The following is a 24558-nucleotide window of genomic DNA, read 5'->3' as shown; positions in this document are numbered from 1 at the left end:
GAAAATACAGGGTGTCCCAAAAGTCACCTTGGGATTTCAAAATTAAATATCATTTCTGTTTTTTAATAGCCTGGTGTTGGCTTAGTGGTTAGGGTGGCGGCTTGGGATCCCAGTGTCCTGAGTTCAAGTCCCGTTGGCTGCTGAATTAACACCAGGGGGTTGACTCAGCCTGTCATCCTTCCGAGGTCAGCGAAATGAGTGCCAGTGTACTGGTCCCGGTGTATGCCCCGGTTAGAATAGGTGTACCATATCCCTGTGTGTCGTAAGAGGCGACCAGGGTTGGCGTCAGGAAGGGCATCCGGCCATAAAACATTGCCTCAAGAAAAAGCCAAACCCCTGCACAGCAGGGAAAAATGGCTGTAAAAACGGTCATTTTTCTGTTTTTTAATAATTTGTTTTTCTTTTCTTTTCAGAATTTAGATTAACATTTGGAAATTACCCATGGAAAAATTCACAACTGAACGAAGAACCAAAATCGTGGAATTGTATTTTAAATTTCATCGATCAATTATTCTCACTCAAAAAGCATACTGCAGACACTTCAATGCCAGAAAACCACCTTCAGATTTCATGATTCGTCAGTTGATTCAACATTTTCAGAAATATGGGTCAGTAAGTGACTTGCCACGATCTGGAAGACCACGTTCAGTCCGTTCACAGATTAATCGTGAACGTGTACTGGACAGTGTTCAAGAAGAATCAGGAACATCGATCCGCAGACGTTTTGACCAGTTGGGGATGTCTCGGATGTCACTATCGCATACCAAGAAACGATTTACACCTGTACCCATACAAAGTGCAATTGGTGCAAAAGTTTAAACCAACTGATCTTCGACAACGCTTAAATTACTCAGTCCAAATTCAGAAGTTTGTCAATGAAGAAAACAAATTTGTTCAAAAACTGATGAGTGATGAAGCTCATTTCTATTTGAACGGTTTTGTGAATAAGCAGAACTGTAGGTTCTGGGGATTAGAGAATCCGAGGGCTATTCATCAACGTGAGTTGCATCCTCTCAAATGCACTCTCTGGTGTGGTGTAACGTCAGAAATAATTATCGGCCCTTATTTTTTTTGAAAATGAGGATGGCAGTGCAACAATGATCACAAGTGTGGTATCAAGCCATGCTCAAGAATTTTGTGCATCCTGCAGTGAAGGATAAATCTGAGATGTGGTTTCAACAAGATGGAGCCACTGCCCACACAGCACGGGCCATGTTGGAGCTTCTGAGGCAAATTTTTGGACACCGAATAATTTAGCGAAATTCAGAAATTTCTTGGCCATCACGTTCTCCTGATTTGATGCCTCCTCCATTATTTTCTTGGGGTTTACCTAAAGGAGCGTGTATACATCAATAAGCCCCATACAATTCAGCAGCTCAAGGACAACATCTGTGCAGAAATTTGAGGGCTGCAGCCAGTGTTATAGTCCGCTGTTATGGAAAATGCTGTCGAAAGAGCCTGTCTCTGCGAAGCCGAAAATGGAGGACATCTAAGCTGCATTATTTTTCATAAATAAAGCAAATTTATCTCCATTTTGTAAATTTTCTTTTGGTATAAAAATAACCAAAATGATTTGAAAAACACAAATGTTATTTAACTTCTAAATCCCAAGGTGATTTTTGGGACACCCTGAATAGCATTTATGAAACTTTTTCTTATTGTATACAAACAAATACCAACCACCACTTCGTTGACGGGAATACTGAGCGGTGGGGGGGGGAGAGGGAAAGAGGGGTGGAGGAGAGAGAGGGAGAGTGGAGGGGAAAGAGAGAAGGGAGGGGAAGTGAGGAGGGAGAGGGAAAGAGGTGTGGAGGAGAGAGAGGGAGAGTGGAGGGGGAAAGAGAGAAGGGAGGGGAAGTGAGGAGGGGTGGGAGAGGGGAAGACTGAGGTGAGAGGAAGGGAAGGCAGATGTGCAGGGATACCATAAACCAGGGATACCCTGCATACCATAAACACGGCCCAGAGACAAATACCGCCCAGACGCGTCCGGAGCTAAGCCGTCTGAACACAAACACGACTCTAATGCGTATGGAAACAAACACCGCCCGGACGCGTCTGGAGCCAAGCTGTCCAGAGACAAACTCCCGTCAGGACATGTCTGGAGATTAACTCCCGTCTGGACATCAGCACCGCCAGGACATGTCCGCAGACAAACTCCAATCCAGACATGTCCGGAGATACACTGCATGGACATAACCACCGTCTGGATATGTCCAGAGACAGAGACAGACAGATGAAGAGAGGGGATGGGAGAGTGAGAGGTATGAGAGGAGGGAGCTGCACTGTATTGGGAAGAGGTAGAGCAAGGATGAGACAAAGAGCGGAGTGGTGTAATTAGCAGAGAGAATGTGTTATACCACACACACACACACACACACACACACACACACACACACACACACACACACACACACACACACACACACACACACACACACACACACACATACACATACACATACACACACACACACAGCATCTTCTTTGCAGACCATCTTTAAAAACAATCTTAAATTCATTGTATTTTGGCAAGAGTAAACCTTCGAGCCAGTATCCTTGTCTGATTGCAAACGTCCTCATTTGTGGAGTCTCGGATTAACCACTGATTTGTTGCAATCATTTCAGGCCCACAAGCGCTGTGGAGGACATGTATCATTGGCTCCAGAAAGTGAAAAGCCAACGAGATCAGTGAATACCATTCTTTAAACAGTGGTTGATGAAAAAGCTGAGATGACCCCAAGTTTGTCATCATCTTACAGCTGTTTCCATGTGCAAGCCATGGTTCACTTAATGGCTGCTTTCTAGGCTGCACAATCCCTTGCTTGCCCTCTAACTCCAAGGTCATCTCTCAACAACACATCCCATGTTTTCCTCGGACGGCCTCCAACTCTCCTTCCATATTTATACACCTCTTCACACAGCTGCCTACCCCCATCCTTTCCACATGTGCAAACCATCTCAACCTACCCCTATGCATAACCTCACTAATGCTTTCTATACCTAACCTATCTCTCAATTCCACATGACACATCCACCTCACTATCCTCATTTTGATTCGTTCACACCTCCGTTCATCCTCCTTTTTTATCACCCATGTTTCACTGCCATACAACATCACGCTTCTAATGCAAGCTGCGTAGTTTTTCCCTTCAATTGGAGAGAGGTCCCTTTTGATGACAATCGGGGTCACGACTCCATATACTTCCTCCAACCAATTCCAATTCTTGGAAACACTGCTGCTTTCACACCACCACCTGCACCAATCATAATAACTAAGATAATTTATCTACACATTCCATGGATATATCTAACCTAACCTTTCTGCTCTAACTGAAGCCAGTTTACCTGCACAGACAGCACATTTGAAGTAAGGAACCACTTGCAGTCTATCTCTGATGCCACTACACCTCTTGTGCACCCAGCAGTTGCAGGATTTACACATTATTGAATAGCTCCCTACACCTTTTTGTGAAAAGGAAAAATTAAAAAATAAATAGATGCAACATCTCACCAATGCCTTGGCTTAGAGCATTCCCACCATACAGGTGGAGCGCCAGGTGCGAGTAGGAGAAGCCAAAGCAAAGGATGGTGAGACCAATAAACTGCACAATCTTGAGCAGGGAACCAAGAACTTTGGCAACAAGTTGGAGGTCTTCCTAAAACACATTCATGTTATACAAGCACTTTGTGATTGAGAACGATTTGCAGATAACCTGAAGCTGCAATCACTGGCAAACAAACACACACACACACACACACACACACACACACACACACACACACACACACACACACACACACACACACACACACACACACACACACACACACACACACACACACACACACACACACACACACACACACACACACACCTTGGACTTTATTAAACCATCTAGTAGATCGATGGATAAAGCTGCAGCAAAAATTAACCCGAGAGTGCACAATGCCAATGATGGTCCAAATTGCCTCATTTCTTTGTTTGAGGTCAGTTTCTTGATTTTCAGACATACAGACACACATACAAACAGAGAATTGCCTTGCAGGGGTGGAAGGGGGGGGGGGGTTGTGCCCATGACCGGAAACTGGGTTTTTAACCCAGCGTTTTTATTTTTGTATTTCTTTTTAACTCCTATGATTTTCAGACCTACACACATACATGCAGATATTTTCCTTTTGAGGGGAGGGGGTTGATTTTGAGGGGGATTTTTGTTGTGCCCTTGACCTGAACCTGGGTACTCCAGCACATTTTTAAAATCTGGTGGAGATTTGTCTGGCTGTGTTTTTTTTTTTACTTCTGCCACCGAAGGTGGAAGGAGGTTATGTTTTCACCCCTGTCTATCTTTCTGTCTGTCTGTCTGTCTGAGCAGAATATCTCAAAATGTTGTGGATGGATTCGGATTAAACTTGGTGGACAGGTTGGGTGTGTGACAAGGGTAAATTTATGACATTTTGGTGAAGATTTGGATCCTTGAATTTTTTGAAGTGATTCTTCACCATCTAGTCATGGGGGTCAAAAACGATTACATATATATATATATATATATATATATATATATATATATATATATATATATATATATATATATATATATATATTGTTACGGTTGTGGGGGTAGATGGAGCAATTTAATAGGAAAGTTAGGATTGAATAGAGTTGTTTGGTCCGTGGACGTGTAAGAGACATCTCGATGTAACCAAGTAGGGAGACTGTGAGCTCTTCAGTGTTATGTGTCACCACACTGGGGTGGGGTGGGGGGGGGGGTGCGGTGTTAATTAGATGGGCATTAAGAATAAGTTCCCCAGTATGTGATTGCCCCCCTGTGACCTATTCCTAAAGTTTTTGCATTTACAAGCCAACCAGGAAAGAGGTGTGTGTTTTTATAATCACCATATATATATTTATTTTTATGTTTATATAATAACAAAATGTTTATATTGTTACAGAAATGGCCCTTGATGGGAATATTAAATATAGGATTAGCTCAGATCCCCCATTAAATGCCTGTTTGGATAGGTTGTTTGGTATAAGGGACGATATGTGTATGTCGGGAGGTGAAACAGACTGTTTTTTTTTATGTTCATACGGTGGTGAAACGAGAGATGATTCTTCTTCCTCTCCCGTACGAACGAGAGAGGAGTGGCCGAGAGCGAGAGGTGTGGCCTGGACAGGAAGTGACGCGAGGGGGTGGAGCTTTTTGTCGGGAGTTGCCGAGAGAAGGGAGGAAAGAAAAGGGAACAAAAAGAGTGCTGTGTGTGAAGAACAGCCGGGTTCTCGAGGCGTGCTCGGAGTCGCTTCGAAGCGAGCGAGCGAGCGAACGAAGGAGGCACCGTGTTGGATCTGCCGGGAGAGACGCTGAACCGACCTGCAAGTCGGTGGTTCGACCGAGAGAGGAACTGAGAAGACGAAGCGGGAGTCGGGCTTCGAGGCGGGAAGGCCGGAGAGGAGACGCCGGACCTTCGGACAGTCCCTGCTGACAACGGCGCGACACATTTGTCGATCCGCCTGTGGAACTCGGACCTCGACTTGGGCCTTGTCTGGAGAAGAGGCCAGGCCAGGATTTGTGTGCTGAACCCTGGAGAGAGATCGGCGGTCTCGCATCGTTGACGTTGCGCGGAGCCAGAACGCGCTGAGGAGAACGTGCGCACGCGGGGCCTTGAGGCAACGGGAGTGCTGCACCACCGTTTCTTGCCGCGCGGCACGTTCGAGCGGGAGTTCAAACCTGTGGACACCCGCTTGTTTGTTACGAGCGACATTCGTGCTTTTTGGATGCTTTCCTCTCGTCCATGAGCCATCACCAATTACTCTGTCTTGTCCTGCATGCATGCTGTTTGTCTGTCTGTTTTGTTTGCACGTGTTGTACAAGGCATATTTCAGTAGTAATCCCCTCAAAACCTGTAGCCGTGGTTCCCTAGTTAAGAAAGGGTTGATTGTTAATAAAAACCAATGTCGTGTTAATTGCTTGTGTTGTGATCCCTGATGTTCACCAATAAATCTGGTTAATTCTTATGCAGTTGCCGCTATGGATTAATGCGTGTCGTGTCGAGGAACGATCCGTTCGATTGGCATATAAAACCAAAGTGATTACAGGCTGGTAGACTCCGCTGGGTCACTGACAAAGCCAGTCTGTAACCAGGGGTTCTATCTCCCCAACTGGTAAGGTACAGGATTACATTGGTATCGCGATTGAAGATGCGCAACCTGAGACCTGTGCCGAGCCAGCCGGCGTTATAGACTCCCGGAGACGGCGGTGGCGAGGCTGGCACCTAGGACCGGGTCAGATTCCCGCCACCCCGGATCCGCAACAATATAATAAAACGATAATAACAAGCGAGCCAGGCGTGCCGAAAAGGCAGAAGCACCGCCTTGCCGGGTTTTGTGCGAGCAAGCCATGCCCCGGAGGTGGAACGGTTGTTCAACGTGACAGGAGGGAGAAGTGAGGAGGTGGGTGGCTTTTGTTGGTTCATTTAGGTGTAAGGGACACACACGATCGAGAGAGAATGGGGCGAGGAGATGGCCTGTAAGAATAGTGCTTTACAGCTGGCTTTCCTTCGACACATGAATAAGATGGCACGATTCTCATATTCGTGCTGAGGCGAATCGGCTTGCATACTGAGCAAGACACTGACTGTTGGCTCTTGGTTAGATTGTGAGAGACAGCCCCCGGGGTCGCATGATTGTGACCGAAGAGGATGGCACCAATCTGTAGAGTGCGATAGATGAAGAAGCTGTACGATGGTCGGTGAGCCTTGGTGTTGAATACCGCTCACGAATTGCCTGACGAACGTCCCCGCTGTGAGAGAGCGGCTTGGCGCCATTTTTTGGGTGCGTCTACACGTGCAGGACGAAGCGCCTCAATTCTAAAGTTCTACGGAGACAGATCTCTGGACATATTGTAGACGGAGACGGATCTCTTAGTACAATCAAAATGTCGGATGACCTCCCACAAATTGCAACAAAAGCAAACAACATATTTTGATTCCTGGATATGTCCTCAGTGACAGGAAAAAAAGTCCTAAGGGATCCTCCGGGGGGAAGTCCTGAAATTATGGAAATCAAATATGGCTGCCACCTGGCTTCGGGGAAAATGAGAAAATTGTAAAGATTGATATTTTAATTTGTAAATATATGTTTTTCTGCATTTTAATTGTTTCTAGTTATGGTCAATGTATTGATATACAAGAATAATTATAAAAAAAGTGAAATGTATTGAGGGTAAAATAAAAAAATTATAGCTTTTTTGTCCAAAAATGTCAATTTTTTGTCCCGAAAAAATATATATTTACCTGATACTAATTTTGGCTCCTGGACCAAAAAAAATAAGAAATGTTGAAGACACAAGATGAAATAAAGTCTATGGCAATACAATATATACTGAACAAAAATATAAACGCACCAACCTAAATATCTCAGTCAAGATTGCCATTATGGGAAAATGGTCAAACCGATGATATGTTTGAGCAATGGTTCCTTTGTTTTGCTCAAGACAGATGTTCCCATTGAAATTGACCACTCTGAGTGTGTTGACTCACACGTTGAGCAATCCTTCCCATGAGCACCATGGGGTTTGACAGAGTGATGGTCAGTGAGCGTGACCAGGACACAAACACTCCCTATAGCTTGCCCTATAAAAGGCCTCCCCAAAATGTGGACTGGTGCCAAATGTCAACATGCCACAGATGTCACAAATCTTGAGGGAGCGCGCCATTGGCATGCTGAATGCTGGGACGTCAGTACGGGCCGTTGCAGCACACTTCAATGTCCACCACTCCACCATTAGCCGCCTGAGAACGCGCCTCAGAGAGACTGGAAGCACCGTGAACCGCCCACATGCTCGGCGACCACGTGTGACCACCGCCGGTCAGGATCGTCACATGAGGCTGCAACATCTCCGGGATCGACTCCGACCGGCCACGAGGACTGCCGATGAGACTGCCGGGCTGCATAACAGGCGCATTTCAGCCCAGACGGTGCGTAACCGCTTGAGGGAGGCCAACACCCGCTACTGACTGTGTGAACTCTGACAGTGACACCTCGGTTGTGTCGGCTGTTGTAGCGCAAAGACTGTCGCCAGAATTCTCAAGGAACTCTAAGAAATTTAATGCTCAATTGTCATGGATTCTATAACCAAATTGTTGTGAAGATTTAGTATAAATGAGTTCGAGGTAAAAGAGTAACAATCGCTTGGTGCGTTTATATTTTTGTTCAGTATAATTATGTAAATCATTGAAACATGAAAAAATTCACAATTCCACTCGGGGAAATCACATCTGCCTGACGAAGGTTTCGAAATGAAAATGAAAATTCGCATTAAACTCAGAAACTCCATCCATTATAAACTTACTATACATGTTGAGAAAAATCAAGCGTATTAAAGTTAGAACTTGACTGTTGTCATCATCCTCATCATTGTCACATGGAGTGTTTGTGCAGCCAGAGCCCCTGCAGTTTCCACAAGCTGGAGTGCACTCAATGTTGTGCTTCTTGCATGTGCATCTCATGGCGCTACATTCAGCCTGGCAGTTGCACCTAATGACATGTAACATTTTCAGGAGCTGGAGCTATTGATGTCTGAAGTGGCACAAAACCCTCGTCACACTTCTGCCAACCCCAGACTGTCGGAAGTTCATCTGCACATCCTTTCCGTTCTTGGACTTGCAGATACACGCGCAGGCTGTGATACATTGCGGCTTCTGATGTTGGTGGTAACGTCTGTGGTTGCACGTGAGAGGAGCTCCAAGCCATCTTGTCCCAGTACCGCTGATACCGGAGGGTGTCCAGGGTGTCAGTTGACTTTCCGTTGTAGATCATCACAAATGTTTTTCTCCTGCATCTGCCACATCACATACAGAAGCTGGATATGTATCAAAAACCTGTATCAAAAACCTACTCACAGAATGTGTTGTTTGCTTTGAACTTTTTGAGGGAAGCTCCCTTTCCAATCCCATGAAGACAAGATGTCGTGTCGCACCCAAGAACTGCACGTAGAAACAGTATGTGCTTGCATATGTCTGTACCAATAATTTTCTTTGTAGCCTTGATGTTCCAGATGCGAGGCTTCTTCGTGTTCTTCTTTGGCTCGGGACAAAAGAAGATGGTAATAAGCTTGCATGGTAGCACAGGAGGACGAGGAGGTCTGTGTCATCACCAACTAACACAGTGTTGGTGACAGTAGCAGACTGCATGGCCTTCAGTACAATCAGGAGATCAGCATCCCTGGGGCATGGTGTGCCTCACAGTTCTTCTTCTGAAGCTGTTCACTCAATATAAAAATGAATCGCTGTTTATTCTGCCTATTGGCAAGAAACTGTTCCTTCTTCATTGTGAGACGCATGTCAGCTGCAAATGTCACAGTCGTGCCAGCATTCCCTTTAGACCGCCTCTGGTGTGTCATGTCCTTCGTGTTGGTACTCTCATAACCATCAAACACGACAATGGCATCTCCGTACTTCTTCGTTACATAATCAATGTACTGGTGGCATATGTCTCTGTATGTAGATCCACGAGACCATGGAATGCGTTGAACAAGTGCCCCGCCATCCAAAACATACTGTTGCCCATCATTGGGGATATCGGCTGGGACATCGGATCCAAGAAGATCCCAGATGGCATCAGCAAAGACTGGCTTGTGTGCTTCTCGGAGCTGAAGAGAGGAATCAAAGAGGGCTGTGGATAGCTGCACAGTTCATATTTGAAGGCCGACTCCAGTTCTTCTGCTGTCTGTGCAACAGTGATCAGTCTCTGGAGGAGGAGTTGTGGGTCAACCTGGACTTGCTCTCCATCAATCTTGACAGATGACTTCATGCCGAGGGTGACAACTTGGTCTTTCCTCTTAAATGTGTACTCGGCAGGTGTTTTCCCATCCATAGATTTCAATATTTTGGCTCCTACAGCATGTGCTGTATCGACGTTGACGGTGGGGTGTGCATGAACTCCAGTGGCAATGTTCCTCAGACGTGGATCACGACTGAACGGATTCTGTTCCTGTAAATACTGAACAGCTGATAGTGTGTCCTTCCAGTCACGAGATTGTCTTGCCTTGGTCATGTCTTTCTTCTGCTCTCCAGTGTTGCAGTTCACACCTGTGAGCTCCTGCATTGCCTGGTTTATTTCTGCACAGGCAGGCATTGATAGTAGCCATACCAGCCGTTGTTGCTCTGTCATTCCTCGCCCTCGTGTGAGCCCCCCGCTGGTCTTCAAACTTCTCATCAGAACTTGTTCGATGATCAGGTCAGATGAAAGACCTACCCACAGGCGATCACTTCGTCGAACCACATGGAACCCCTCATCAAAACGTTGTTGGACATTGGGATGTTGAGTTTTGAGGTTGGACATCTGCTGCAGATACACCCTCGCAGATTTGGCATACAGGTTGTGGCCCGAGGCTGCCAGGTAAGGCAGCATTTCCTAGATGGCCTGTAGATGTAGTGCCCAGTTCCCAGTGCGCACTGCCCAGATGTACTTGCGTAGAATGTCTAGCATGTCCATATACTGAACCCAGAGCACTGAAGTTCTAGAAGATATCTTTGCAGACTCGGCACGCTTCAGAAGGTGGCCTTTGATTCGTTTCAAGACGTCAGACTTGCATACTTCTTCCACAGATTGGGGTTGGCAGAAGTGTGACGAGGGTTTTGTGCCACTTCAGACATCAATAGCTCCAGCTCCTGAAAAGATGTTACGTGTCATTAGGTGCAACTGCCAGGCTGAATGTAGCACCATGAGATGCACATGGAAGAAGCACAACATTGAGTGCACTCCAGCTTGTGGAAACTGCACGGGCTCTGGCTGCACAAACACTCCATGTGACAATGATGAAGATGATGAAGACATTGTCGAGTTCTAACTTTAATACGCTTGATTTTTCTCAACATGTATAGTAAGTTTATAATAGATGTAGTTTCTGAGTTTAATGCGAATTTTCATTTTCATTTCAAAAAATTTCTGATTTTGACAAATTTCCCTGACAATATCTGCTGCTCTTCCTTCGCTCCAATTGGTTCTTCTGACCACGTCCTTGTTAAAGTGGACATCTCTCTGGCTGTTATCAGAGAACCACCTCACCGCCGTCGAGTCTGGCATTTCACTCAAGCCGACTGGCAGGGTCTCCGAGCAGCCATCAAACTTACAGACTGGTCTCCTATCACTACTTTCTCAAACATCAACTCATCCTGGGAATTCTTTCAAAGAAACTTGCTCTCCCTCATGCACAGATTTATCCCCTCTCGTGTTCAGTTGTCTTACCCTTCCTCCCGCCCTTGGTTTACTGAAGCTTGTGGCGAGGCAGTTGTCCTGAAACAACTTGCCTTTGCCTCATGGAAAGCAAACCCAACTGAGGGCAATCTCAGTTCTTTCCACAAAGCTCGGAACAAGTGTGTATCTACCCTCAGGAGAGCCAGAAAACAACATCTTTCTCATCTCAAGTCTGAACTCTCATACCTCTCTCCCTCCTCAAAATCCTGGTGGCGTTTAATCAAATCTGTTTCTGGTGTATGTTCCCCCTCCATCCCCTCCCTTATCTCAAATGGCCGCACTGTTGATTCCACACGTGATAAAGCTGAATGTCTGAACTCGGTGTTTGCAGCTAAATCTTGTGTCCTAAACCCATCACTATCTCTACCCACTTTACCCAGTCGCACCCAACTGTCCCTGGACTCTGTATCCTTTTCTCCTGACAAGGTGGAGAGCTTGCTTTCAAACCTCGAGTCAGATTCTGCAACCGGTCCAGACGGCATCAGCCCACGTGTCCTCAAAGCCTGCTCTTCTGCTCTTGCTCACCCTCTCTCTGTTCTATTCACCCTCTCATTTGCCCAAGATCATCTGCCATCTGCTTGGAAATCTGCTAACATCACTGCCCTGCATAAAAAAGGTGCAAAAACAGATCCCTATAACTACAGACCAATCAGCCTTCTCCCAATCATCAGCAAGGTGATGGAATCCATCATCGCCTCAGATATGAAATCCTTCCTCTTCTCCAATGGCTTGATTTCCAATCATCAATTTGGTTTCAGACCAGGTCACTCAACCCTGGATATGCTGCTTCTGCTCTCCCATCAATGGATGGAGGTCCTCAATGCCAGACAGGAAATCCGAGCCGTATCCCTGGACATATCACGTGCTTTTGACACAGTCTGGCACCCTGCACTACTCACCAAACTCTCTTCCCATGGTATTCAAGGCCATCTCCACTCATGGCTCGCAGACTTCCTCTCCTGTCGCAGTCAACGTGTGGCCCTAAATGGAGTTCTTTCATCCCCTCTTCCTGTGCAGGCTGGAGTTCCTCAAGGTAGCGTTCTGGGCCCTGTTCTTTTTCTGGTTTTCATCAATGATCTCTCGGACTCTCTGGAAAATCCTCTATTTCTCTTTGCCGACGACTCCACCCTCTGCCGTACCATCTGTCATCCCTCAGACAGGCAAGCAGCAGCTTCTTCACTCACTGCAGATCTGGATAAAATCACAAACTGGTCCAACACGTGGAACATGTCTTTCAATCCAGACAAATCTCACACTCTCACTATGTCTCTTCGAAAGGACCGTTTACAAAACCCCCCATCCACTTTCTCAACAATCCTCTGGAAGAAGTCTTTTCTTTCAAGCTTCTAGGTCTCACTATCTGCCATGACCTTTCCTGGGAAAGTCACATTTCCAACCTCGCCTCAAAAGCCAGTCGCCGACTGGGAATCCTCCGTCGTGCTAAGTCCTTCCTCGGCCCTCTTGAGCTCCTGACCACTTACAAAGCTTTTGTCCGTAGCCTGATGGAGTACTGCTCTCCCCTCTGGGCTGGTGCTCCTGCCTCCCACCTTTCTCGGCTTCACGCTGTCGAAACCAGGGCATTTAAGATCATCGGCATCTCCCGCAATGAAGCTGAGTCTTTGGGCCTCTCACTCAATCACCGCAGGTTGGTCGGTGGTCTTTCTGTCTTCTACCGACTCCTCTCCAGCCTTGCCCCCCCTGCTCTCTCTGCGATTTGTCCCCACCACATTTCCACAGGGCGCTCAAGGTCCGCTAACAACCCCCTTCTGGTAAAACTACCAAAATCACGAATCACTGCTCATCTTCACTCTTTCATTCCTCTTTTTTCCCGCCTTTGGAATAAACTTCCTCACTCTATTCTTTCCCATTCTTCCCTCCAGGCTTTCAAAACAGCTGTTCACCACCACCTCTTATCTTCCCCCATCCAAATCCTCGATCTTTTCTACCCCCGATAATCCACCCAAGCCCACTTCCTTCATTTCTCCTACTTTCCTTCCTGAAAGTCCCTGAAATGTCCATCTTCTCTTCGCCATGTTCCCCGTCCCATCCCCATCCCTCTCCCTTCCACAGTTCACCTAATGTGTCTGTTCCCCACTGTTTTGTCCCTTCCACTCCCGCCCCTCTTGTCTCATGCCTCCTTGCTGTGAGTTGTGTGTTAGCTCTCATACGAGCCTCGACCAAGGTATACAAAAAAAAAAAAAAAAAAACCTTCGTCAGGCAGATGTGATTGCCCCGAGTGGAATTGTGAATTTTGTCATGTTTCAATGATATACATAATTATATTGTATTGCCATAGACTTGATTTCATCTTGTGTCTTCAACGTTTCTTATTTTTTTTGGTCCAGGAGCCAAAATCAGTATCAGGTAAATATATATATTTTTTCGGGACAAAAAAAATTGACATTTTTGGACAAAAAAGCTATAATTTTTTTTTATTTTACCCTCAATACATTTCACTTTTTTATAATTATTCTTGTATATCAATATACTGACCATAACTAGAAACAATTATAATGCAGAAAAACAAATATTTACATATTAAAATATCAATCTTTACAATTTTCTCATTTTCCCCGAAGCCGGGTGGTGGCCATGTTGGATTTCCATGATTTCAGGACTTTCCCCCCTGGAGGATCCCTTAGGACTTTTTTTCTGTCACTGAGGATGTATCCAGGAATCAAAATCTGTTGAGTTTGCTTTTGTTGCAATTTGTGGGAGGTTGACCAAATATTTCTGCTAAAATGCCTGTACTATCTGGGCAATCTGAGTGCCAGAAGTCTGTGTGTAGAGGTGCCTCAACTTTAAGTGTAAGTTATCTCATGGTTATTATTACATTTTGCATTGTCCCCTTTTAAATATTGCCATTGTCATTAAATTCCCGTGTTTATTTTAAGTTGATGTGTCTGTGTATTTGTCATGTGGTTTGAGTATAAACCCCCCCCCCCCCCGCCCCGGTGCATCCATCTGTGCCTCCGTCGCTCTGCCAGTGCCATGCCCTGCCCCTCCCACGCACGTTGTAATCTCTGAGGATGAGCATGTCCACCTCCTAAGGAAAACCGCTCGGCTATCCAGGCTGGCGGTGTTCACCGCCTGTCACCACAATTTGGGTCGGGAGATTTAACAAACTGCGCAGCACCACGACAATTTTTAGCTCGCCTGTTCGAAGAAATATGGGAGTATATATAACTCTGGTTATATATACTCCCATATTTCAAAAGGTTGTAGATGGATGACAAAACAAGGTGGATGAGTTGGTTAGATTACAAGAACAAGCCGATTAGATTTTTGTTCAGGTCAGCAGATCCTGCCTATCAGTGGGATACAAAACATAAACTGTTCAGCCTGGTGGAGGTATGCGCTCTTCTGAGTGCCGCCACAGTTTTATATACGATTTTTAGACCGACACTCACACATACAGTACATAGATGATTTCCTTGTGGGAGAGGGTAGGTGGATATTTTGGAGTAGATTTTTTTGTGCCATTGACCTGAACCTGGATACCCCTTGTATGAGCAAACTTCAACCAAGAAGTGGATCACAAATTAAATGCAAGATAGAGAAATGTTGAGTGCAATACCTGGTTCTGCTCAGCAACATCAGCACCACGCCTCAGCACTTTGACAAAGAAGATATAAAAGCTTTCCTCGATGGGCAGAAAGACAAACCGTGCCACCAGGGAGCCCAAGTTGTTTACCACATCATAAACACCTGAAGAGCATCATAATGGAGAGGTTTTGAATACATTGGAGGACATCAATTGGTGAAATGAAATATTAAAAATCAACACAATCAAATATTTATTATGACGTTTTTTGAAACGACCAATCGAAACAGCACATAAAAAGGGGGAATATTCCTGCGTACTCACCTAGTAGCAGCTGGACAAAATAACCAGTGAACCACTGTGAAGAGTGGATGACCCACAAAATATTGTGTCCATGCCAATTAACATCAACGTTGGACGGATGAACTGAACCTGGCTTTAAGGCACTGCGTTCAATATTACTCGACTTACTGTTCCCAAGGTCCCCCAAATTGATGGCAAACACATGGAAAGCAAATGGTTGAAACATGCTTTCTTACCTTTTAAAGGATTTATTTTATATTAAAAAGCACAGGGAAGAGGGTCAACAAGACGCTGTCATAAACAAAACAAACCAAGCGAGTCAAAAGACACAGAGACGAGAATGGGAATATTCAAACTTATAGACAATGATTGAGAAATAAACCACAAAACATAACCCACTAGGCACGACAGATCACACTTTTACAACACAACAATAATGCAGGTGGGACTTTACTTTTCTCGACGATGTGCAGGGTGGACGGAGGATGGTGAGAGATAGCAATGATGGTGCCCAAAGACGAAGTAAAACAGTCACGAACAGGACCAGTGATGAGTAAGCCTTCAACCAGGCCAGGTGGTCCACTTTGTCCTTTTCAGGCGGAGGCCTCCTTGGCCCTCGAAAAACAAGGTGATCACAGCTCAGGTCGATTCCACATGAGGCTTCTCCTCCAAGTGAGGTTTCTGTCCTTTCCACATGAGCCTCTCTGTTCTCTCCTGTTTGACTCAGTTCTCCCTTACATGGGAATTCCCTGTTCCTCTCCCTGTGGACTGAACTCCTGTTGTCTTCCTCCTCCTCCTGGGCGGAGTCCCCCTCTTGGGTGAAGCCCATGGAGGTGATCCCAATAAAAAATAAATGTGCATCTTTTCCTCCGGGCTCCACAGCCCAATGTGCCACATGGCTGGCACACACTGGCCAAAGAGATCATAATTGGCCTCGTTGTACACGTGACATGTGTGCCTCTGTGATGGGAAGTCCTCATCTAACCCAACCAACAAGATGTTTTTCATAAACATAATTAATTAAGCTGTATACGCTGTCTATAAATTACATATGCTGCCTCGTTAGCATCACATTTAACAAACGACTTACTCTGACAGATAGGCAATCTAATCTACTCGAAACACATGGACCATACTACACTTACCACAATGCAGCAATGGATCCCACTCCCCCCCCTCACCCCCCTTCCACATCAGATGTAACAGAACAGAAAAGAAAGTAAATACCTATGTTGGGGAGGAAATGCATGACATTTTCTTTTTTAATGCCATGAACAAACTTTGGTACAACATAGGTGATGAAGGTTGTGGTCAAGTTTCAGCAGAATTGCATGTGTAGTTTCTGAGAAGAAAACAAATACCTATTTTGGGGGCACCTCTCCCCCCACCACCCCTTTCCCATACACCCCCTAAGACCACAATCTTTTTTTAATATCATGAACAAACTTTGGTACATCATGGGTGATGAAGGTTGCGGTCAAGTTTCATCGAAAGTGTGTGTAGTTTCAGAGAAGAAAGCAAATACCGATTTTGGAGGGAGGGACAGGGGGCGGGGAGGGGGGTCAAACCTGGAACCACTTCGACACAGGAAGACCCCCTTAGATCACGATTTTTGTTATTGCTCTGAATTGAGTTGCAACATACCAAATATCATTTTAGCCAAGTTTGGTCACAATCCATCAGCAGTTTCGGGGAAGAAGTTGCAAGTGTTGACGGATGGACGGACAGACTGATGACGCGCCATCCCACAAGCTCCCCAGAACTACGTTTCAGATGACCTAACGAGGACGGCACTCGGTAGAGCGCATACATACTTCCACAAGGCTAAATAGTTTTTGTTTTGTATCCCACTGTTAGGCTGGATCCGAATCCAGACCTCAAACAAAATCTAATTGGCTTGTTCTCGTCGCCAAACCAACTCATCCACCTTGTTGTTGCATAACCCATTCACAACTTTTTGAAATATCATGCGATATATCGTTTTTGGACCCATATCTCAATGGTGAAGAATCACCTTAAAAAAAAAATTCTCAAATCCAGATCAAGTTCTTCACCAAAATCTAATCAATTTGTCCTTGTCACACACCCAACTTGTCCACCAATAACTTTTTGAGATATCATGTTGATATATAGATATATTGTTACGGCTGTGGAAATTCGCAGAACACCATATAGGTCCTTAGTTAGTTATGCCGATAAGTCCGTGTTCAGTTAGATTTCCCTACTATTGTTAAATGGGATTTATTCGTGTGGACAGGGCTGTGATCTTCAGGTAGCCGTTATTCTTTACTATCGTTATTTTGGACCAACCGCTTCACACCAACCACCACCACCACCACCATCATCGCTCTCAACGACCGCTTCCCACAACCCTCATAACCACACCACCACGTTTCCACCTCGGCACACTGTTGCCAGAGGCCTGACCTTCATCGAGGGAAAGCAGGCGGCCCCCGTTCCCCCCTTCCCCAGACGAATGGCGTCTCCACGGTGAATTCTACCCTGCTGTGGAAGAAGACAAATACAGCGGCGAGGGAGCGCCCCCGATTTGGCGGGAAAACGCTAACTCCGAGAAGGTTCCCGCATGTTCTGGAAGATTCCCACATGTTCTGGAAGGAGGGCGGGGCGAGAACGGAGGGGCAGAGCGTGGGTAATAAAAAGCGCGCACGGAGCGTTCGTTCTCTCTCTCTCTCTCTGGGGTTGCTGCCTCTCTCTCGCTGTCGTTGCTGAAGCTCTCTCGGTCGTCGCTGAATCTCTCTGTCTGTCGTCGCCGGTGTTGTTGCTGCCGCTGGACGCCGCAGAAGGAGCCGTGCTGCTTCTGCCGGAGCTGCGTGGAGCTCTGGGCTCGTGTCTGAGTCGGGAGTTTGGAGCGGTTAGTCGGTGGAGGTCCAGGCGTCGCGAAGGACACGCGGAGTGGAGGCGCGAACCTGCGCGTGCGTGTGGGGAGAGCCGGAGAGAGCTCACCTGCTGCTTGGCAAGGCCTGGGCGCAACCGCGGCTACCCATCAAGGCACCACGAGGGTGCAGGTAACCTACAACGGTCTCGTGGGACTCTTTCGGTCTGCCAAGTCCCACACCATAAAGGCCCACGGGCCCAGTCTGACTACCTTGTCTTTGAGGGGGTATTTTCTTTGCTTTTCTTTTGAGTGAATGTGGTGTTGCCGAGTCCCGTAAGTAAAACCTGTTAAGGAAATGTACACAATAACCATAGTCGGTTGTAGTGTTTTCGCCTTGCCCGTGCCTTTGTGCCCATGTCTTTAACAAACAACTGCATGCGTGTTTTTCCATCATTGCTTACCTGCATGACTGCATGATTGGCTGTATATGTGCATCTGTGTAAAATAATAAATGTGCTTGTGTGAATGTTAACCCGTTCGTCGTGTCCTTTTTCCCCAAATTGAACTGCTATCTTGCTTTTGGAATACTAGTTGGGTTTTGAATACCGATAATAGAATCGGGTCTGGCGAGGTCTGGCGATAATACCCGCGCGGTTATCCCAGAACGGAATGAACCGCTTAAGCGGTTAGTGTCCAAACAGGCCTTCGCCAAGGTACGGTCCCTCAGTAGGTTACCTGCACGAATACTTAGGTATATCGATATTCGGCGATTAACCCTGTCGCGCGCGGGTAGAATACGGACTGGGCCGTGGTGTGTGTTGAAGGCACACCCGTGACTGGTTCTCGGCGTTGTTCCGGGAAGTCACGACTGAATTGCTCGTCCGGTGGGCGTGCGGCTGCAATTAGTGAAAAGCGGTCGTTCGCACGCTGGGCGGGCGTAGATTCGTAACAATATATATCGGTTTTAGATCTATCATTCAACGTTGAGCAATCACTTTACAAATCCTCAGATCTGGATCAGGATCTTCACCAAAATGGAATCAATTCTTCCTTGTCACACACTCAACCTGTCCACAACTTTTTGATATCCTGCTCACAGACAGATTAAACAGAGACACATGAGTGAAAACACAACCTCTGCCCACCTTTGGTGGTGGAGGTAACAAACACCACATACCTTGATCAGCAAAGTTCAATATGTTGAGGAAAGTCATGATGTACTTCTCACCTAAAATCGACAAATAGTAAAAACAAATGTTAATCATGGATAGCTATGGGAAGGCTTTCCACAGGTTTCTATTTTCCTATCACAAATGTTAAGCAGTTTCAGGATTAAGGATCCCCATAGCTTTTGGCAGATACATAGAATTTGGCTTTAGTCCCAACCTGATGTTTTTGTAAGTTATCAATAAATCTTCAATGGCCACCCACACATTCATTAACAGGCATAACCTTCGATGACGACACTCTGCCACTTGAATTCTTCAACCATATATACTCACCTTCCGTGAGGATCTGCTTTAGGAAAGACTGGAGCAAGAAGCTTTTAATGAGGGGAACAAGGCTCGTGTTTAAAGGCTGCAAAGTCAGGGAGAGAGACAATCAATGTAAAGACGTACAAAGAGTTGTGTTCCTCGACTGAAGCTATCAATTAGGTTAGCATGCTCAATGTTTGTTTCTACACACAGCTGTAATGGTCGCAAACAGGATCAACTCTACAGCCCAGTAGCGCTTTGCTTTGACAAATTAACCTTTCCTTTCCAGCAGAAGAACATGCTTCGCCAAGTGCTCAGTGGGAAATTGGCAGCGCTTGCTGCGGGTGAGCCAATGTACCACAAGAAGTATCCAACGTACACAGCACTCAGCAGTCCTGTATGCAACAACTGCAATGACAGGGTGAAGCAAAATTTGACACACATTAATCTGAGCATCCACATTTAAACAAAAATATTTACTCGTGTGATCAAAGTATAAATAGATAAACTCCCCTCTCACGGTCTCCCGACACCTCTCCTGCCATCGACAAATTGATGAGATCATGGCACATTCATCGAGCCATCAACTAAATGGTTTCCCCATCTGCAGCTATTCCTTACCTGCCAATAGTCTGTGCTAACGTGGTGTTTGGTGATGGGAAAACCGATCGTTTAACATAATTGTGAAGATGACCGATGCCATTTGTCGTTTCCTCGTAACGGCAACAAAAAACAAAGCTCTGGATGTGTTCTTGAACCGTATGAGTAATTGAAATCCATCGCCTTCAAATACACGACCAGTTAATAATCATCTGCACAATATCCAAAGCACCATTTTTTTTGTCATACTCCAGCTTTTCGTGTTCGCTTCCTGGAAAAGAGCAATGGCAGAAGTAAATAAAGTAGTTTGTTTTTTTTTAAACCCCAATGAACCTACACGTTTCTTTGCAAGGTCATGAAGTATTTCTGTCCTACAAGATGTATGCTAACTCCCCCCCCCCCCCACTCCTATCTACAAGAGCGAGGCCTCATGGGATAGACAGCATGGTTAAATTGACATTGCGGTAGTGGCTGTTGAATTAATACCAGGTGGGGTTGATTCTGCCTGTCATCCTTCCGAGGTCGGCAAAATGAGTGCCAGCTTGCTGGTATCCTGTGTCGGAGTGGCGAACCGTCCAGTATTGTGCCCAATAGTCAAGGAGACTGCTTCGGCAGCACAAACGCTTTACACAGAGTGTGGTCCCAATGGATGGTAGTGGGGGCAACAATTGGGCACAACCAGCAAGGGAATGAACGAACAGGAAAGGAACAGAGCGAAGGTGATGAAACCGAAACCAGCAAGTAAGACGTTTGAGTGAGGAAAGGTTAATGGCGATAATAACTATCATGGGTCAGAATTGGGGATGACAAAAGATGGAGGTGTACTTCCTGCTTGAAGCCATGAAAGGAAGAATGGGAAAGAACGGCCTCTGGAAGGTGGTTCCGTAGACGGGAGAAGCAAAGAATAAAAGAGTTGAGGTGTGCAGTCAGCCTGGATTTTTGAAGTTTAACCATGAAGGGGTTACTGGAAGAACGCATGCATCCTGGAGTTGCTTGGAGAGGGTCAGAGGACACAGACAGACAGACAGACAGACAGACAGACAGACAGACAGACAGACAGACAGACAGACAGACAGACAGAGAGAGAGAGAGAGAGAGAGAGAGAGAGAGAGAGAGAGAGAGAGAGAGAGAGAGAGAGAGAGAGAGAGAGAGAGAGAGAGAGAGAGAGAGAGAGAGAGAGAGAGAGAGAGAGAGAGAGAGAGAGAGAGAGAGAGACAGAGACACAGACAGAGACAGAGACAGAGACAGAGACAGAGACAGAGACAGAGACAGAGACAGAGACAGAGAGAGAGAGAGAGAGAGAGAGAGAGAGAGAGAAATGTTGAATAATAAACGGGAGAAAACAGAGATGGTCGACCTTCTAACAATGTGAGAGCAACAGGACTTGTGCTTCAGGCCTCAGTCATTTTTCCTTTTGTCCTTTTTTCTGAATTCCTGTTTATACATTGCATTTTGGGTGCAGTTGTGGCAAGTACATCAAATTCACTTGCTCAAACACGAAAATAAATTGCTTTCTCTGACTTGTGTCCAATGCAGTGTACCATTGTCTGATTTATCAAGACGACCGCACTGTTTGAGTATCCCGTTTATTACCTCACCGGCCAAAAAAAAGCACTTGCTCTCCCTTACCTCCAACATCTCGTGGTCATGTGCTGCTGAAAGTTGCACTCAAACATTTTTCACAGCAGTGGCATGCAATTTTAGCTGATAGAAGGTAGCTCGCACAAATATATACACACACACACACACACACACACACACACACACACACACACACACACACACACACACACACACACACACACACACACACACACACACACACACACACACACACACACACACACACACCCTGTTGGTGTAAAAGGCCATGGAGTGAAGAAAATGCAACACTATTTTGATTGTCTGGATGGAGGGAGGTGTGTTGGCAGAGCTCTCCACGGCCAACCTACAAATAACCCCAGGAGTGACAACCAAATAAATGCTCCACTGACTTCTGTCTTATTGGGATGTCAGCACTGGAGAAAGCCCTTTGACCCCTCTTTACATCGAAATATTCAGATCACCATCCTGAGCAATCAAGATACATCAATTGTGAAGTTTTGGTGACTTCAGTGATACCTTTTATATTTTTAGAGCATTGTTCTGGCCAACACGCAATTGAAAAAGAGTACAGCAAGCTGCCGATTTACATCGTGGATGTGTTCCTAAAAACTCCGACGTTGTAAGAAATGATGCTATTCTGACACGATTTTCCAATACAGTGTTGTGATTGAAAGAGGGGGGGGGGATGCGTTGCCAGGGAAAGCATTTGGGTCACCCAAACTTCACACAACCTTCACTTAAAAGGTCCACAGAACCAGATATTTAAAGGGATTTTTTTTGATGTGATCATATTGATTTTTAAGTAATAAAACAAAGGTTTTTAATTTTAATAATTTTTGAGGTGTTAAAGTTAAAAAGCCAACCTGGCTGGTACAAACCCTCAAAAAAAAAATAATAATAAATTGGCATTAAACCTCCAGGGTCATTGTGTCCCATGTGATGTCGTCACCAGTACGATTGTCTCAACATGCAAAGAATAATGGTCGCACAACTCACGTCAGACTCGTCAGAAAGTGAATTTGACAAATCATTTTCCGATCAAGATTCCTCAGATTATGACGACAGTCAAAATCATGATGTGGAAGGTGTTGTTAGACCGTACACGCATGAACTCGAGGTGGAAATTGGGGATGACAGTTCATGAAATACCTGGCGTTCACAACATTGGGGACGATGTCGAAGAAAGACTCGGCAATAACAACGAGTAAGTGGTAAATCAAAGGTAGAACGTGGTGTTTAGTGGTATTTTGATGTTACACTTCGACACTTCTTGGAGTAATGAGAAATGCGCTCATTTCAAAGCAAATGGGTATACAATTATCAACACCAGCGTTGCGGCTTTATTACCGACACTGACAGACGGCACACTACGGTATTTAAAAATATGTCACAAGGAGCACTACAGTGTGTACTTAAAACAATTTTGAACGACGTCATCTCAGACTAGTGTGACTTAAGTTGACTATTGTCCCATCATGTGTTAACAACATTCTATCGAGATGACACAATTCGGCTTAACGTAAATTTGTGACTTGTGCTTTTATCTACAAAATGAATATGCATATTAATTTTACCTGTGCCAGGGAGAATATCCAAAGCCCCCAATGAGGGAGAAAAGTAACTAACCCAGCTGTGAGCAAACACTTTGCTGCCATGGAGACTCCATCAGCAACAACCTGCAAACAAGCCATAACAAAAGCAAAAGTTGCTTTCATGACCATACAATGCAAATTAATTAGAAATAGAATAAACTAATTCACCCACTTCAAAAGTTCGCACATTTGGACTACACAAAAGGTGGAGACTTTTCCATGCGTGCCAATCTTAAGCATTAAACAATTGAGAGCAAATCTTAAGGATGAAAATAGAATTCTCACACCAACATTTACCTAAGACAGTTAAGTAGTCCATTGTTGGGATAAAGAATAATCACCCGCAGACGTATAAACAGGTGCGCTTGAGCTACCACCCAGAGTGGTTCTGAGAGCAGTTCCAGCAATACGGACAAAGCAAAGAGGAGGACAGCAATGTGGTAGCCAGGTACCACCGCGGGGTCAGGAACATGCAGGCAGTATATCCAGATGTATGCTAACCCTGCAGAGCTCAGCAAACCTAAGGGGAAGCTGAAGAATACAGGATAAGAGAAGGCATCAGCATAAATAACAAACTTCCAAATATTTTCCAAGGTTCAGCAGGGGGTGGGATCAGGAGAATGAAGGAGTTTGGTGCTGAACAACAAATGAAAATAAATAAGCGAGAAAGCATCTGAAAATACCAAGCCTGTCTACATCCGTTTTGTCCTCGAACTAAACTTGACAAAAACAGTTGAAAAAAAATAAATTGTTCATTTTATTAATTTGTGCTCTCCATAATTTCATAATAAAGATTTGTTAAAGATTTCATGACAAAACCTCAATTGGAAAAATTTTATGGCTTGGAAAGACGCACTGAAGCTCAATAGTTAGTAAGTTAGTAAATAAATAAACAAACAAACAAACAAACAAACAAACAAACAAACACGGAAGCGATTTAAAGAAACCAACGGGGCGTCTCACATTTGACACGCTGTGGTGGGGTTAAGAAGGGCTACTCAGAGCCACCATGACTTTGCCCTTTCACATTTTGACCCAATTTTAAATTATTTTCTTCATATTCTCAAAATAAAAGGTTTGTTGAAAATTTGATGACAAAAGCTCAAATGGTTTTTAAAATAAGATAAAGTTATGGCCGAGACAGACAGACAGACACACATGAGCAAATGTAAAACCCAATCAGCCACTACGTGGGGGGTGATGAGGTGGATAATAGATAAACTGTATATCGTTTTTTTTCCCAGTGGATTCCCACTTGATGCTCGTTAGCTTATCAAATGTGAAGCCACACATCACTTTTGGAGAACGAGGCAATGATGGTGCATCATCACATGGTAGCACATGTCGCAGAT

At 45.2% G+C, this 24558-nt stretch overlaps 1 protein-coding gene across 7 annotated transcripts in view; it reads right to left on the bottom strand.

The window, feature by feature from the left end:
* RFT1 (RFT1 glycolipid translocator homolog) overlaps positions 1-24558 on the bottom strand; it is a 92497-nt gene that overhangs the window by 832 nt on the left and 67107 nt on the right. For 5 of the 7 annotated variants that reach the window (XM_085877333.1, XM_085877331.1, XM_085877336.1 and 2 more), the window contains 6 exons: positions 23548-23737; positions 23189-23290; positions 19686-19817; positions 19437-19512; positions 19112-19162; positions 3512-3656 (listed from right to left, as the gene is read on the bottom strand). In XM_085877333.1, coding sequence (XP_085733459.1) covers positions 3512-3656; positions 19112-19162; positions 19437-19512; positions 19686-19817; positions 23189-23290; positions 23548-23737 — 696 coding nt within the window. Of the gene's footprint in view, positions 1-3511; positions 3657-14828; positions 14960-19111; positions 19163-19436; positions 19513-19685; positions 19818-23188; positions 23291-23547; positions 23738-24558 lie in introns of all 7 variants that reach the window. The other 2 variants (XM_085877332.1, XM_085877337.1) reach the window with 2 other exon arrangements.

This window comes from Eptatretus burgeri, chromosome 4, assembly GCF_056783735.1.
Source record: "Eptatretus burgeri isolate ZD-2024b chromosome 4, Ebu_testis_v1, whole genome shotgun sequence".
Classification (NCBI taxonomy): Eukaryota; Metazoa; Chordata; class Myxini; order Myxiniformes; family Myxinidae; genus Eptatretus; species Eptatretus burgeri.
The sequence above is the reverse complement of the archived record's forward strand: the minus strand, read 5'-3'. Positions and strand labels throughout refer to the sequence as shown.